Genomic DNA, 17,266 nt, shown 5'->3' on the forward strand with positions numbered 1-17,266 from the left:
CAATCCTGGCAACATCCTTGTAAATCTTTTCTGAACGCTTTCAAGTTTTACAGCATCTTTCCGATAGGAAGGAGACCAGAATTGCACGCAATATTCCAACAGTGGCCTAACCAATGTCCTGTACAGCCGCAACATGACTCCCAACTCCTGTACTCAATGCTCTGACCAATAAAGGAAAGCATACCAAACGCTTTCTTCACTATCCTATCTACCTGCGACTCCACTTTCAAAGATGTATGAACCTGCACTCCAAGGTCTCTTTGTTCAGCAACACTCCCTAGGACCTTACCATTAAGTGTATAAGTCCTGCTAAGATTTGCTTTCCCAAAATGCAGCACCTCGCATTTACCTGAATTAAACTCCATCAGTTGCGCCAAATGCTAAAAAGTTTATTCAATCCTTGGGAACCAAGCACAGCAACAATTATACATTATGAAACAGAGGTGAAAGGCTCTGTGATTAAGATGTCCATTGGATCATTACATTACGGGCTGTTCCGCTGTGATGTGTGTTTCGTTAGTGCAAGTTCGCTGTAACGCTATTGACAAATTGGGGACACTGTTTCTAAAATGTGAACTTTTAAAATGCGTGTTGGCTTTAGGGCGATTACATCGCCAACACTTGTGGTTTCTAAACCGCGATTTTTCTCTAATGCAGTGTTACACAAGAATACAATCATCACGTTATAGAAGAACTACCAATACATACAAGCGGGCATTCAATACTCTATGTATTAAATCTAGACTGCCTCCTCTATCAGCCCTGGGGAAAAAAAATGAACAAATATTTATATTTGAATTCGCACTTTCTATTGTCTAGTGGAGACAAGTCTCATATCTCCCAAAGCCTCTGGCCAGACAGACAATCTTAATTGTGTGCATTTTATCCTTTAATTCCTGAACTATTCCATTGTGATTCCCTATTCTTCAAAATACTGAATTTAACGCTATCCTCAAATATCTCTACAATGCTGTTCCATACACACCTTATGACCCCTCTCTGCACCTGCATACTGACATTTTATGCATTGCTCTTTTTCTCTATTCCAACAATGTGGAAAACTCACAGCCACTTTTCCATTTTCTCTTGAATTCATTCAACATTCATTTGTCCTCCTTAATGGACCACGTTTTCAGTCTCAGTACCCATTCACTTCTTCCTCCTTTCCCATAACTAGATCACTCATTCTCTCACCTAATTTCCATTCATAAGATCTTTGGTACCTCCTTGCAGTAAAGGTGCTTATTGAAATGCAAGCTGTCATTGCTGATTGTCAACTTTCAACGTCAGCTACATCACACATTATGGAGTCCAGCAGAGTCCACACATTTCAGTGAACAGACAGAAGAAAATCTTATTAGGGACAGTACTCAATCAATTTTTCCTCACCTTCTATGAGCTTGTTATAGAAGGTGGATAAACAGCACAGGAACCAGCACTTAAGGTGCAGTTTGAAATTGACTGAATGACTGTTAGGTAAGACACTTATTAATGCTTCAGAAACTGATTTAGAATAGGGTTCAAACTAAGAAAAGGAAAGTCCTTTCTCTCAGTAATATAGTCATTTGGCGTGGCCCACAGCAACTGATAGTGCAGACTGAATACTAAAAAAAAACCCTAAACTTTGTAATGAACTGATGATGATTTAACAGCAACAAGTGGTTGGCAATACAAATACAAATAAATGGCACCACGGTAGATGCTGAAGTTAAAATATCCTGGGAATAATGGAGATACTGTCTTGGGTATAGCTTTGCTGCATTAGAACCTCCCTTTACAGTTTATTCATCTCAATTCAACAATGGTCACCAAAAATTAGTGCAAAGAAAAAAATCATTGACTCCATACTTGGCTCATGTGCTGTACATACAACCTCAAAAGCACTGCCTACCATTTTTAAATTTCCCACACTAATTATCTTGCTCCCACTCAGCAGTGAGATTGGCAATCATTCTAAATTAGATAGTGTTTATCAAACCAAAATAAGAAAAGAAAAAGAATTGGCAAAATTCAGGCAACATCAACAGAGATGAACCAATTAACATTTCAGTTGATGACCTTTCATCAGAATACAAAACTCTTGAATGACACCATCCAAATGGCATGTTTTTTTTTCATTCACTCATGGGACATGGGTGGCCCTGTTTGGCCATCATGTTTGCCTGTCCCAAGCTGCCCTTGAACTGAGTGACTTGCTCAGACCATTTGAGAAGGCAGTTGAGAGTCAACCACATTGCTGTGGGTCTCTAGTCACATGTAGACCAGACCTGATGAGGATTAGAGACAAAAAAAAACTGCAGGTGCTGGAATCACAGGTAGACAAGGACGTGGCTGGAAGAATACAGGAAGCCAGACAGCATCAGGTGGAGGAGAAGTTAGCGGCTCGGATGTAACCTTTCTTCAGGACCGGACAAGCAGGAGGCTGGAAGAACACAGCAAGCCAAGTAGCATAAAGAGATGGAGAAGTCAGCTTCTCGGGTGTAACCCTTCAGATGGTAGATTCCCTTCCTCGAGGGAGATGTGTCAGCCAAACGGGCTTTTTCGACACATTGGCAATGGTTTTATGGTCATCAGTCGATTCTTAATTCCAGATTTCTTTTACTAAATTCAAATTCTACCATCTGCCTTGGTGGACTCGAATCTGGGTTCCCAGAACATTCGCTGAGTTTATGGATTAATACAATATAGGAGCCTCAAATAAAGTTAAACAATAAGAATCTGATCACAGACTAAGACAAACATTATAAAAGACTGTTCTGGAACTACATCTAAGCTGGTCTGAAAGTACTCGATGGAATCTTAAAGGACAATTTACCTTGTATCTAATATGACCAATGCCTCTCTCTGGGATAAGAGAATAATTTTTGTTTGCATCTAACCAATGCCGTACCTAGCTCAAAAGCAATTAACTGTGATGTTTAGTCCCCATTAGGAATTGTGATTATTTCCTTTGCACTTACAGGTCTCATTGTGATCATCAGATCACTAGATGTACTCAATGCACTATAGGAAACAGCAAATCATCACCCTTAAATCACCACTCGTTAATGTTCTTTCACACTGGGTGTGCCACTTCTTGTGCAATAGCATTTATCCATTGTTCGAGGTAGCATTCTATCCCATGACAGCAATACTTACTTCCTGCGAACAACTATTTATATTAGTGGCTTGCTGGAGAGGCACTGCTGGATGGGGCACTGGTTGGCAACATGATTTCTCCCATAGGAAGCTCCTTCTGTTATAACACGTGTGCTGTTTACAAATGCAGATTAGGAATATTCATAGCGGGGCAAGAAACCAATTAGATCTTAACTACTGTAAGGAATACAGAACTCACTATCACAAAACTCTGCGGCATGTAGTATGGATGCATTTAACCAAAGCAAACCAGGGAGAGAAAAAGCCAAAACAAACCCTGCATTTATATAATGATTTTCACAACTTTAGAAAGTCTCAAAGCACTTTACAACCAGTTGCATATTTTTGAAGTATAGTACTGTTGTAGCGTAGGAAGCACGGTTTTAATTTGCACACTGCAATGCCCCAAAACCAGAGGCACAACAAAAAACAAGGTGATAGCAAGGATGCTAGGAAGAGCTCCACTACTCTTTGAAATAGCATTATGGGAATTTTGGCACCCAATGGAGAGGAAAGACACTTGGTTCAACACTTGGACTGTAAAGTCTTCATCAGAGCTCTACTGAGAATGCCAACCTAGATAAGGATCCTTGAGCAAATAACCTCCTGACTGGGGCAAGAATGTCACCAATGAACCACAGTTGACATTTGAAAGAAATAGAAGGACCTATTGATGGGCGAACACAGAGAGGTGGAGGTGGTTTGCTCAAAGATAAGTGGACTATTAGTGCTGTGAAATTCATTTTTGTGCTGTAGATTCTATTTCACTCTTTGCTAACTGCTGTATTGCTATATGCAGGTTAGAATAAACCTCCCTTCTAACAGTATTAACATGCCTTCTTTTACCAAATAAAGCAGAGAAAACAGTAATGTATCCCAGCTCCATAACATGAAAACCAAGAAATACACACAGCAACTAGTCTCAAATTTGCCACAAAGTAGAAGGTGATACGGACTGCTTTGCAGGTACGGTGAAAGTGAGAACGGCTAGAGATCAGAATCGAGAGTGTGGTGCTTGAAAAGCACAACAGGTCAGGCAGCATCCGAGGAGCAGGAAAATCGACGTATCAGACAAAAGCCCTTCATCAGGAACCACTTTGCAGGTACCATTGCTCAAGTGTTCTCTCTTTGAAAAAGCAATCTTTCATCTGTTATTATATTTAAAATGTGACAAGCACTATTAACCTTATTTTTCAAACATATGTAATTTTCTAAACAAACATCCTTATCCTGCGGTGTTGTCCACAATGCCAGCCATCCTGCAGTATCGCACGAGTGGCTATATTTCACATATAAATCAAGTTAAAATTTTCAAAAATTATGTACTTGCACTGTTCAATGTCGTCAGACAGTTCAAATACAGGGTTTTACAATTTCATTTTTTCAAAATCCTAATGATGATATTGTGAACAAAACAAGAACCTCAGGATTTGATTTAAAGCATCCTAAACCCTCAGCTACTCTGCAGTTTTGAAACAAACAGGGAATAGCAGTTAAACATCTGTTTGTTTATAAATAATTTCACCGCAATCCTGCTGAAAATTTCCAGAACAGAAATTTCCATCAGTGGATGCAGTTCTACTTTCAGAATGGTGCCTCTTAATGATAATCCTAATTATCAGCTCATCCACCTTGCCCAGAATATACATTTTTTAATATCTGTCTCAGACAGCTGTGCTCGCCGTGTTTGAAGTGAAATGTCAGCTCTTGCTAATATGACATTGCTTACATCATTAGTGATTTCTGAGTACTTTGAAGGCGCAGTTCAAAGCCAGATTAAAAATTCTGATTTATTCTCTCAAGCTCCAGGATTCTAACCACTGCTCCTCCAGGATTTAGTGAATGCATTCTGTTTTATATATTTTACGGAACAATGTCACCATAAAGCAAGATGAAAAACTGCAATCTTTGTCAACGGTGACATTCTTCACAATAACCTCTTGGAATATTATGGTTGGAACCCAACCAACAGGCAATCATGTACAACAAAAAAGATTTCCTTCTGCTACCTCCCACACAGATTCACTGAATTATGCACAAATTCAAAGACACCACACACTTATTAAAACAGAACGAAGGGAATTTTCATTTTCCTAATTAATATGCTTGTTTTAAAAACTGACAGATAGGACAACAGCAAAAAAAAAGCAAGAAATCTGTTGAATGTTAATTTTCTATGTGGCAAATACAGTTCAAGTATTTTTCAAATATATCCTATCACCTTCTGAAGAAACTTCTTACCCTGGGATATTGTCCACAGTGTCAGCCACCCTTTATTATCTCCCTCAAGTGACTATATTTCAGGTAAAGATCGAGACAATGACTGTCAGTAGGATATCCATTCTTCAAAACATCAGCACCATGCTGATTCTTTGCAAACCAGACAGGCCTACTTTCTATTAGGAATCACTGGGTATTGATTATATCAATCAGGAGTGAAACTTTGAGCATTTTTAAAAAAATGTTTTTCCATCTGCACTAATGACAAATGCCGCTCCCTTTTGATTGCCCTGCTGAGATTGGCTAACTCAGCACAATCTTGGGGATGAAACGGGGAAACTCCGAGCCCATTTGGCACAGCTGCACATTAACCAAACTAGTCAGCAGAGCAACTCTGGTACCAAAAGCTTTGATTCTTAAGTAGAAGTTTTGGGTTTCTCAAGCCAATTTAGTTATCTCTCCCTCGTGCACACAATCTTCAGAGCAACAAACCAAATAATCTGTTGCTGCTCCAGTATAAATTTCAGTAGAGGAGCCAGCAACAACCTGTGTACTCTTACTTTCTTTTCCCTACAGAACTTTAATTTGGCCAAATGTGACCTCCTCTACTGTGTAATCTGTATTTTTGTATGTTTGGTTTATCGTGTTTGCACACAAGTTACAGAAGTCAGGAGGTTTGTTGTTTAATAATTTTACTGGAGTGGGTTTTAGCACAATGAAGCAAATAACTTCCTTATTTTAACTGAAGTGTCTAGCTAATTCTTCGTACATTCACTTTAAAGAGTTAATTACACAAAGAATTAGCAAGCCGATCCTTTTAAAATTCAAAATTTCTTGTTACAATCAAAAGAGGAGGAAAGGAGGGCAGTCAGTCCACACACCCACAGTCCCTAGTCACAGCAACAAGCTGATCTCCTTCCATTAACTTCCCTGCATTGTGTAGCTCAGGGTAGAAAATTAAACATTTCTAACTGCCCCTCAATCTCAACTATGCCTGAGAAGGCACTTCCTTTAACATTTCCTTATCTCCTGAAAACACTGACTCGTGCTATCGGACATTTTCACAGGATTCTAGGAAATGCGAGCAACATTTCATCATTACAATTTTCACGCATGAGTCTAAACAAATTTAGGTTCTCAAGTGATTTGAACATGGAATAAAGTGACCCTAATCCTCTCCCAGCATCCCCACTTCATGGTAGACATTGCTAGATATTGATCAAAAGTTGGAAATACTGGCCTGGATCAAACATATCACAGAACTTTTCAGCTTAGTGCTTGCTCCAACTGAGATTAGCTAACTCAGTACAGATTGAGCCGAGAAATGAATTTGAAATATTACAGTTTATGTAGCTTGATTGCACTAAATTTATCAACTGTGTGTAACACTTATGCACCATTGTAACATCAACAACAAAGTAACTTATTTTGATGTGTTTACAAACTAATGATGGTGACTTGAGGCAACAAAGCATTTGGAGCAGTTTCACTGTTCAAACTTAGATGTAACCACATGTACTGACCAAATGCCAAGGCTAATACTGCGTGCGCAGTTTGGCAATATCAGAATACGTTATATTTTGAAATGACAAGAAACTATGTTGGAGAACAAAAGCAAAAGATGTATTTCCTATCAATATAATTAAGGAATTTTGTTTTTAAAAGCAATTATATAGTCATATTGTTCAGTAAATATTCTAAATTCAACACCATGTTGTAAACTAAATTTACTGTTGAAAAACAGAAAATATACAGAATCTCAGAACTATTACAACACAAAAGGAAGCCATTTAACAAGACATGCTAGTGCAGTGTCTCCAACTGAGCAAATCAGCTCGTGTTATTCACTCCCTGCCTTCTCCCTGTAACCCTGTAGATTGTTCCTTTTCAGATACTGCTCCAATTCCCTCCTGAATGTGGTAGAGGCAGGTTCAACAGACATGATCAGGCAGCACAGTTCAGATCCTAACCACTTCTTGCATGAGCAAGTTTCTCCTCAAGTCTCTATTGCTTCTTTTGCCAATTCATGAAATCTGTGTCCTCTCATTCTCTATTCTCCCAGCAGTGGGAATATATTTTTCCCCAACAACTTATCTGATCAGAGTATATCTTCCTAAGTCTTCCTTTACTAAGAAGGACAGTCCAAATTTATCTAAATCTCTACCTAACTGAAAATTTCTTATCTCAGGAACCATTCTCATGATTGCTTTTAAGACACTCTCTAATGCTGGACCATCTGATAAGTAATTTTACAGTGGACTGCATTTACATTATAAACTTAATTCTCAATAGAGAGAATTGCTGCTAGAGGCTATTATGAATAAATGCACCACTTGATGTTCGATGCTAAACTACTCTGAGCAAAAGGTCTCAGTTTCAGTTCATAGTTTGTGCTGATCTCAGCCAGAAGAGCAGCAGACCTTCAGTAACCCTGAACTAGAGTGATAAAATCGTCACGAGTTCCTAAAGCTGATTTCTATCCAAGTAACTCTAATGTTAAAATGCAGATGAGGTGAAAACTGGGCCAAGGCGTGGCTGCAATGTGGTACCACCTCAAATAGCTGGGGCAACAATACCATTAAGGTTTCCATAGAAAACTGCCACCTGGACAAGGTACCAGGCAGTTCCTAGCACTAGCAAAACCAGTCTTCAGCTGAAATCATTGCTTTTTGAACTTTGTTTGGAGAACGGTAGAAAACAAAACTGAAAATATTTGCAAAATGGCTACAGAAACTTACAAATCCACATGGCTTCTTTGCAACATATGTTCACTCAAACCATTATTTATACAATAAGTATAGAGTCATCTGTATAAATAAATAAAATTTGTGGCCTCCATAAACATCTGAAGAAACCAAGATGAGGAACCACATTACTACAAATTGTCAAAAAAAAAACACATACAATCCTTAAAAGGTTGGTTAAATACAATTGAACAGAGCTGCATCTGTAACTCCATGCATTTGGAAATTTATAAATTAAAGGTGTACAGCAAACACATAAAAGGAAGGTAAGGTGCTGTACAAATCACTAAAGTCAGGAATGCAGATCCTCAGCTTAAGCTTCCCTCGATGCCTGCCCCATTCACACTTTGAATTGATGGGAGTGAGAGAAAAAAATAAGGCTTTTCTCTATTATGAACAATGTTACCATACAAACAGGTCAAAAAGCTACTCATCCAGCACAACGCATTACAAAAACAAGGCTACCTCATCCTATATCCACATTTCCCAGTTGTGGACACTCAATATTAGTTAGAAGCTAGAACTCTGCTGATTTGTCTCTCGAGATTTTAAATACTGGACATTCATGATTCACTCCCTTACACTTCCAGCTCCCCTATTGTGATCAATTAACTGCACCCAAACCAGAAATCAAATCAGGGATTTCTAGCCTCTGTTAAATACCCCATCAAATCCACTGACCACCTAAGTACTGGAGTAACTCAAATTAAATCTTTGCCTCTCAATGAATAACCAAATTTCTCTGAAAAAATAAATCAATATTTACTAGAGCCTAACCCAGCAACAACAAAAAGAATGAAAGGAGGTAATTAAGTACCCCTTCTCAGAGAGACAAAACTTTCCCACATCTTAGAAGTGGCACACAGTTTGAGCATGTGTAACACCTCCTTGACTGCAGGGACCATTTGCTTTCACCTTTTGTCAGCTCCACTCAGGCTTAAGATACCACCCATCATCACATTTATCACAGGTATCTGTGGGCAGGGAATAGAAGCAAAAGCGAAATGAATTTAACCCTGAGATTGTCTCTTGGAGTTAGCTTTAAAGAGCCATGAAGCATTACTTTGAAAGCATACACAATTCAACATCAAAATAATTTTTTAAAGTTGAAATGACATTACACTTATTAAAATTTAATGCTACATACAATCAGGACATTCAGCTGAAGAAAAATGGAAAGGATGAGAATTTAATTACTGAAACTTCTGAATTCAAATGACTTTAAAATCAATCGCTGATGTGAAGCCTATAATGGGTTAACAGAATCGGAAAGGCACAGGTCATAGGTACTAATAGATTACCAATGATCCCCAAATAGTTTAATCCTCAACCTGACAGCATAGTGAGAGACAAAAAGAAATAGTGTAAATGTCTATTCTGGACACAAATTACAATCAAGAAAGAAAACTTAAATGAAGATTCTGCATCTCTGTATGAAGACTGAACTAGGATACAAATTCCAAGCATATAACTTGTGTAACGTGAAAAATTAACAATGATGGAATTTGGTAAATAAATGAAGAGCAAGAAAATAATGACTAGAAAGGCGATAGCGAATTGGAATAAAACAAAAGAGACGTGGCACATCGATGTGAATAATGAATACACAGTGTGCATTCAAGGAGAAACGTAGCAGTGTCTGTCTGAAGGGGGCTACTTAACAATAGCTGGTAACGCTGAATAAAAAATGCAATCGGCAGATTTAGAAATTAGAAGTTGAGTGATAAATGATGGACAACGATTGGAATGGGAACTGATTGCAATAGAGACGGAGCTTTCCTTATTTTTTTCAATAAACCAATATGACAACATCTAGCCCGCCCAAACAATTACGAGCAATGGTCCAGATTGTGGTGCTGCAAAAGCAGAGCAGGTCAGGCAGCATCCGAGGAGCAGGAGCATCCACGTTTCGGGCAACTTCTCCTGCTCCTCGGATGCTGCCTGACCTGCTGTGCTTTTCCAGCATCATACCCTCGAATCTAATCTCCAGTCCGCACTTTCGCTGAATTACTAGCAACACGCCAGTTCGTTTCTCAACCAAACCAGGCAAATACAATCTCATTGGGAACTCAGAAGGTTGAACATAGAAGAAACTCGGGCGCCCAAGATAAGAGGATGCAAGAAGACTCAAGGATTAGAGGAACAGGTTCCCTCTCCCCCAACTTGGAAGGCTCATTTCTCGGGATGAGGATGCTTCATCCAGGTGGCTTGGGGTTTGGGGTATCCGCAGAGAGGGAATGGGGGACGGTCCATCAGGTGAACAGCATGCTCCTACCTGCATGTTGAAGACTCCGAGCTCGCTGGTAGCCAGGACTCGCATCTGATTCGCAAGAACTTGCGCCTCGTCCAGGATGGAGAAGTCTCCGGCTTCATGGGCTGCAGCAGCGGCTGGGAGCGGCAGCAGAGCCAGCAAAGCCGGCAGTAGCAGGGAGCTCAGTGGCCGGGACACCCGGGGACCGAACCCCGCGGCAAGTCCACCTCCCAGCTCAACACATCCACCTCCCCCTCTCGCCATGACGAACGAAAATAATCTGGATGTGCAAAAGGGGGGGGAAAAAAACTTTCTGCAAACTCTGCTGCAAACTTGTTCTTCCCCGCCCCCCACCTTTAAAAATATTATCCACACCAACCCCCCTCCCTACCCAAAAACAAATCCAACTGCTCGCTCCCCCTCCCTCCAAGTATAAACAAGACAAAAACTTTCCTCCGCTGAGATTCCCCAAAGCAGCTCCCTCTCCAAAAGCGAATCCAGGGACTCACTGCTTTCTCTCGGTTTGGGGGGGGGGGGGGGTGAAGAGACGGACTTGCAGCCGCGAAGGACCATTGTAAAACCCGGGCTGGATCTCTGGCTATAATACCATCTGTATAACCATGGCAACCTCACCTACGCATTGCAGTATAGTGAACGCAAGAAGAGATTTTGAAAATCCAGACTTTCATTTGTGTTTGGACGATTTGGTCAACTCTGTGCAAAAACCTAAAATGTGAATCCTCCACCCAGTTCCGAGAGTTCCACCCTGCCCTCTCAGCCGCACGACGTGTCTGATCTGAGGTGGCCATCGCATCTAAACTACCCGCGTATAACATAATTCTTCATTTAATCAACGCTATTGTGTTTATAGTGAACTTTCCTTCGCTCGTTCCTCCTAAACTACAAATATCCCACCCTCATGTTGCATATCCTCTGTATTCTCGCTGTGTTAATGTTAACATTGATCTCATTGTCATTCAGTTCCATTCATTCTTTTCCAATGCCTCACGTTCAAACAACTCTTCAGCCTTATTTTCTTTTCCCCTTAAACACGACAGTCTTTCAAACTCCGGGCTTGACATTACCTAGCCTCCACTTAAACTATTTCGCTCTTCCGAGCGTCATTGTGATCTGCCCCACACTGAAGTTTCTCAGTGATAAAGACATCTGCAAATCCAAGACACGCAAAACAAAAATCCACTCCACTTCTTTTAGTCTAGGGAACATTTTATTTACAATTCAGAAAAGGTATACGCGATTCGTTGTCTTTTGACGGTTAAAGAAATTCCTAAAAGACTGCGTAAAGTATAAGACGGGAGAAATAAGTAAATGCACTATTGTTGTGCTGTGAAATGCAAATACATGTATAATTTTTAAATTACGTAATTTGTGTGGAAGTATAACGCCAGCACTCCCCTCCTTTCCTATGGAGTTTACCAGCCTGGGCAGACTTGGAAACCTGCTGGTTTGCTTTTCTTTTCCGAGTCTGTGGTTTCAATTTACAATGGAGTGTTTCTTGTATCAAGATTCTGCTGTGTACATCTTTGTGGCAGTCTTTAAATGCTGTTTGAAAGAATTAGATTTCTCTTCCAAAATCCTGGCATCTTTTCTCTTTCCCAGTGCGAACCTAAGGTTTAAATATTTAAACGAACGTTTTCTGAACGCAGCATGCAGTTTTAAAAATTGTGTCCGTCCAGGTGCATCAATTTTGTATGATCAGATTGAATGCTGGGTACCTCATAACTTCTAAATTGGAGCTCCGATTGTTTGCTACTAGCCATGTGCTTGCTGAAGGTTTATTAGTTTGAACATTCAGTATGGATGTCGGTTTTACTATGCTGGAGAAACTCAACAAGTCAATAGTCTATCGGTTTTCGCAAGGTTTGTTGAAACTATCGGTTGAAACTTTGTGACTCTGTTTCTCTCCATAGATGCTGTCTGACATACTGGTTTCCCAGCATTTTCTAAAATAAAGTTTATTTCAGATTTCCAGCGTCTGCAGTATTTTCGTTTGTTCGGTATATCATAGAGTTATACAGCAACGAAACAGACCCTTCCATCCAACTCGTCCATGCGGACCAGATATCCTAAGTTAATCTAGTCCCATTTGGCCTATATTCCTCTAAACTCTTTCTATTTATATACCCATTCAGATGCCTTTTAAATATTGTAATTGTACCAACCTCCACCACTTCTTCTGGCAGCTCATTCCATATATGCACCCCAGTATGCGTGAAAAGAAATTGCCCTCAGGTCCCTTTTAAATCTTTCCCCTCTCACGTTAAATCTACTTCCTCTAGTTTTGGACTCCACTACCTTGGGGATAACACCTTCGTTATTCACCCTATCCATGCCCCTCATGATTTATAAAGCTCTAAGGTCAACCCTCAGCCTCTCCCTATAGCTCAAACCCTCTAAACCCCCACAACATCCTTGTAAATCGTTTAGGAACCCTCTCAAGTCTAACAACAACAGCAGCAACCAATCGGAGCTCCAATTTAGAAGTTATGTGGTGCCCAGCATTCAATCTGATCATACAAAATTGATGTACCTGGACGGACACAATTTTAAAAATTGCATGCTGCGTTCAGAGTTACAACATCTTTCCCATAGCAAGGAGACCAGAATTGAATACAGTATTCTAAAAGTGGCCTCAGCAATATCCTGTACAGCAGCAACATGACATCCTAACTCCAATTTATGTTCCCTTTCCCTACTCTGGTTTGACTCAGATGCTGCCTGACCGGCTGTGCTTTTCCAGCACCACACTCTTGGCTTTAATCTCCAGCATCTGCGGTACTCACTTTTACCTTATATATCTATAAGTCATCATTCAGCAGTCTCCGTTCATGGCAGAAAGCCTCAATTTCCTCTAAACCTTTTAGAGTAAGTCAAATACCTAATAATACAATTGGAGCTCATCATTTTTCTTGGTTTTAATGTTACCTTATAATTCAACAAGCTGGACAGAACACAACACTCAAGATGTTACCTGACTAGAGCTGATAAAATTTATGCAATATTTCCTCTGAATTAAATGCTTTTGCTGTGGGTCAGCATTTGCCTGGCTTTCTTTATTGTTGCTTTACAAAAATTGGACATGTTAGCCATGGAATCTGATAACTTACTACCCAATTTTCAGTGCTACAAATAACGTTTTTGACTTAAAAACAGTGATTGATATGCACAGGCACTTCTGGGTTAACAAGCTGGAAGAAATTTTCATGATGGATTTAACACATACACAACATGCATTGCCAAAAATATGAAGAATAGGCAGATCATGATCTCAATAGCTTACAACACTCCGTCGATTCTCCTCCTCCTTGGATGCTGCCTGATCATCTGTGCTTTTCCAACACCATACCCTTCGACTACCAGCTAACACTGTCAATTAAACAGGCACAGCTGAACATGCATTTAACAGTCAAGGAACCTTAAACAACTTTTTTATTTAAAGGCATTATCAATACATTTGATGATAGTTGTTGTTTAATTTCAGCTGACCCGAGCTGCGATTAAAGAAATGTTTAGATTTTCAGAGTTTTTAAAGTTGAAACGTTGACAGGGAGTGATATGCCATACGCATCAGAAATTTGTCCTTCCTTCAAATATTCAGCACCACTTACTTCCAAATCTGACTGCAGGAGTGTGCCATCCTTCTTGGCTACATGAGAATTGGGGGACAACCACAGAGCAAGACAATGCTGCTGGAAGCAGGAAGAGGAGGAGATATGAAGGTTTTCACAGAATGCCGTACCTGCCCAGTGTGTTGGAGGGAAGGTAGTGAAACAAGTATTCTATCCTATTCAGGTGTTAATTTTGCTAATAGGGAGTCAATGGCCTTTTTGAACTCAAATAATGAAGACTCTGCATCAAGCTGATCTATGATAAGCAGCTGCAGAAAATCATCAAGTACAGGCAGAGGTAAACCGTCTCATAAGAGTCTCGCCTGGAGCGTTATTTTAACCAACAGGCCTTTAAGTTGTTCTTATCAGTAGTGTTCAAAGAGCAATTTTGGTGATAGTGAGGCCAAGTTCACTTTGATACAATCAAAGTGATCACCACAATCACTGATCACCACTGTTCTATAATCTCACTGCTGCCCAGTGTGTTTACAGCAATTCTCTAACATGAGGTCTCATCAGGAAGCATTTCTTCAGATGTCTCCACTTGATTCAAATCTGATGCCTAAATCAACCTCAGAAGCAGGGAAAAGAGAGCACGGTCAAGGTCTGTGATTGTGACCTTGGTGAGAAGCTTTGAAGCATTAGGCTCCTTCCAGACTGGAACTAGGACTACTGTCTTCCCCATGGTGCATTGTGCCATTGACTGTATGTATGTTGCTTTGTATGTGTCACATGTCAAAATAATGGTAAAATAGGGACCACTCATTTTTGACTTCCATCACCTAATTTTGTTATGTGGAACTTGCATGGACTGAAAAGGTTTCAAAAAGGAAACAACCCTGAATCTGCGGAGTTAGCAGAAAATAAAATTGCTTTTTATTTCATTCAAGATAACCTTTTAATTGGCTCCTTACTGAATATTTAGACATCAAGTAATTACATTTTATTTGGGGATTAAGGTCTCACCTTGCACTGAAAGGAACATAAATCTTACTTGCAGCCAGTTGGAGAGGTTGTAAAGAATGGAGCCAATTTCCCCTTCCTCACCTGGTCACAAAAGGCAGCAGAAGAGAGTCCACACCCTCAGCATCCAGATACTATACAATTCACCCATCTAACTCACTAATGTCCTTTAAGGAAATAAACTGCCTTCCGTGCTTGGTGTGGCCCACATGTGCCTCCAGACCCCACAGCAATGTGGTTGATCCTTAACTGCCCTCGGGGCAATCGGCATTGGGCAATAAAATGTTGGCCTAACCAACAATACTTACATACCATGAATAAATAAAAATAAATTATGGGTACATTTGTATAATTTTATTTGCTTAGTAAATAACTATCAACACTCTCCCTCAGCTGTTTAGCTGCACAGCTTCTTGGACGTCCTCCATACTCCAATCAGTGTGCCAACACTTCGAATTCCACACGTGAAAGGTACTGCTGCACATGGATCTCCGCGGTCAGCCCATCAGGGAAAAGAATTATGGAGAAGGTCGATGACTATTATTACCACCAATGTGTCAGTTCAGGCTTCATCCAACTAAGGGAAAGTATACTTGTAAAGCAGGGTCTCAAATTCAAGATGAAGGTTGTGGGTTACTGGGTAGTTGTGATAAAATATAGCGGTGGTGTTGGAGGGAAGGTAGTGAAACAAGTATTCTATCCTATTCAGGTGTTAATTTTGCTAATAGGGAGTCAATGGCCTTTTTGAACTCAAATAATGAAGACTCTGCATCAAGCTGATCTATGATAAGCAGCTGCAGAAAATCATCAAGTACAGGCAGAGGTAAACCGTCTCATAAGAGTCTCGCCTGGAGCGTTATTTTAACCAACAGGCCTTTAAGTTGTTCTTATCAGTAGTGTTCAAAGAGCAATTTTGGTGATAGTGAGGCCAAGTTCACTTTGATACAATTATACACTGATCACCACTGTTCTATAATCTCCGTTAAGAAAGTAACTTCCTTTTGTAGAAAAGATAAAATCCAATGTCCCAATTATTTACTGAAAGAATAAAATTCCATGGTTTAAAGCAATTTTGTTTTTACGATTGAAGGGTCGAACAGTACAAATACTAAATACCTTTTGGATAACCACCTATGCACTAAAGCCCAGAATAAAATTAAGTTAAATATGGATTAACAGGCAAATTGCAATAAATTATAAACTGAATTACAAGTTATTTGGCAGATTTTATGAATTGATTGGTGTCCACTCAGCCTATATGTCGTCAATCTCGATCTTCCTCATGTAGAATTTCTGCTCCTCTCCTTCCACTTTCATTGTACAGTCATGGACGACACTGAAAATGACACACATCTGCAAAATTTCCTCAATTTTGCTTATGATGGTCTGGTTTGCATAGATGAACCAATATTATCTTGAAGTAACAGTAACAGCTGCAGCAACTAAGCAACTATTTGCCGAACTTACAACGTCTGTATTTAGCCTCAGTCTTCTTCAACTTGCATTTACTGCATCACTGGCCTCATCAACTCAGCTCTGATAGCTCTGTATCCCTGTATCTGATTTCAACCAATTCCAGAAGTTTTGGTTTCCAATCTCAGGGTTAATCTCCAGAGTCAATTTCTTTTCTCAGTTACTCTTTCAGTTTCCTTTTCCATTAGGGTCTGTCTCAAAAATTATAAGCTTTGAAACCACAATTCCCATCACAATTGTTATTAACAGTCTGAATTCATTTGGCAGTGCAGAACTTGACTTATGCCAACAAAAGGCATATATTATTGAAGCTTTTTGAGTTATACTCATCAGGACAGTTCGCAAGAAATGCCAGTGTGGAGGGAAAACAGCATTTCTACAATATGAAAGGAGAGTGTATATTGGTTGGCAAGAGGATTCTGATGGACAGAGGCATTGCCATGATGAATACAGCAGTTAATAATGACTGTCGGTTAACTGTCAAAATTTTAAATCAGGCAGATTGAATCTGATTGATCAATGTAAAGACTGTATCTTTATTTTTCTGTATTTGTAATGGTGGACAGACATGCGAAAAGAACAATTTTAAAACCAGGGATTGCAAGGGTTTTGTATGATTTGAAAGTAAGTAACTTGATAATTGATACTGTGGACACATAGCTATGGGTCCTGGATTAGTGGTGCTGGAAGTGCACAGCAGTTCAGGCAGCATCCGAGGAGCAGTAAAATCGATGTTTCGGGCAAAAGCCCTTCATCAGGAATAAAAGCAGAGAGCCTGAAGGGTGGAGAGGTAAGCTAGAGGAGGGTGGGGGTGGGGAGAAAGTAGCATAGAGTACAATAGATGAGTG

The 17,266-nt window shown here is 39.8% G+C and overlaps 1 protein-coding gene across 1 annotated transcript in view; it reads right to left on the reverse strand.

Moving 5' to 3' along the window:
• The window catches only part of cachd1 (cache domain containing 1), a 165,391-nt gene extending 154,679 nt beyond the window's left edge, over nucleotides 1-10,712 (reverse strand). The window contains exon 1 of the mRNA XM_043699442.1: nucleotides 10,378-10,712. Within this exon, the coding sequence (XP_043555377.1) occupies nucleotides 10,378-10,617 (240 nt within the window). The 5' untranslated portion in view covers nucleotides 10,618-10,712. The remainder of the gene's footprint in view (nucleotides 1-10,377) is intronic.
• Between the last annotated feature and the right edge of the window lie 6,554 nt (nucleotides 10,713-17,266).

Source organism: Chiloscyllium plagiosum, chromosome 11 (genome assembly GCF_004010195.1).
Source record: "Chiloscyllium plagiosum isolate BGI_BamShark_2017 chromosome 11, ASM401019v2, whole genome shotgun sequence".
In the NCBI taxonomy this organism is placed as follows: Eukaryota; Metazoa; Chordata; class Chondrichthyes; order Orectolobiformes; family Hemiscylliidae; genus Chiloscyllium; species Chiloscyllium plagiosum.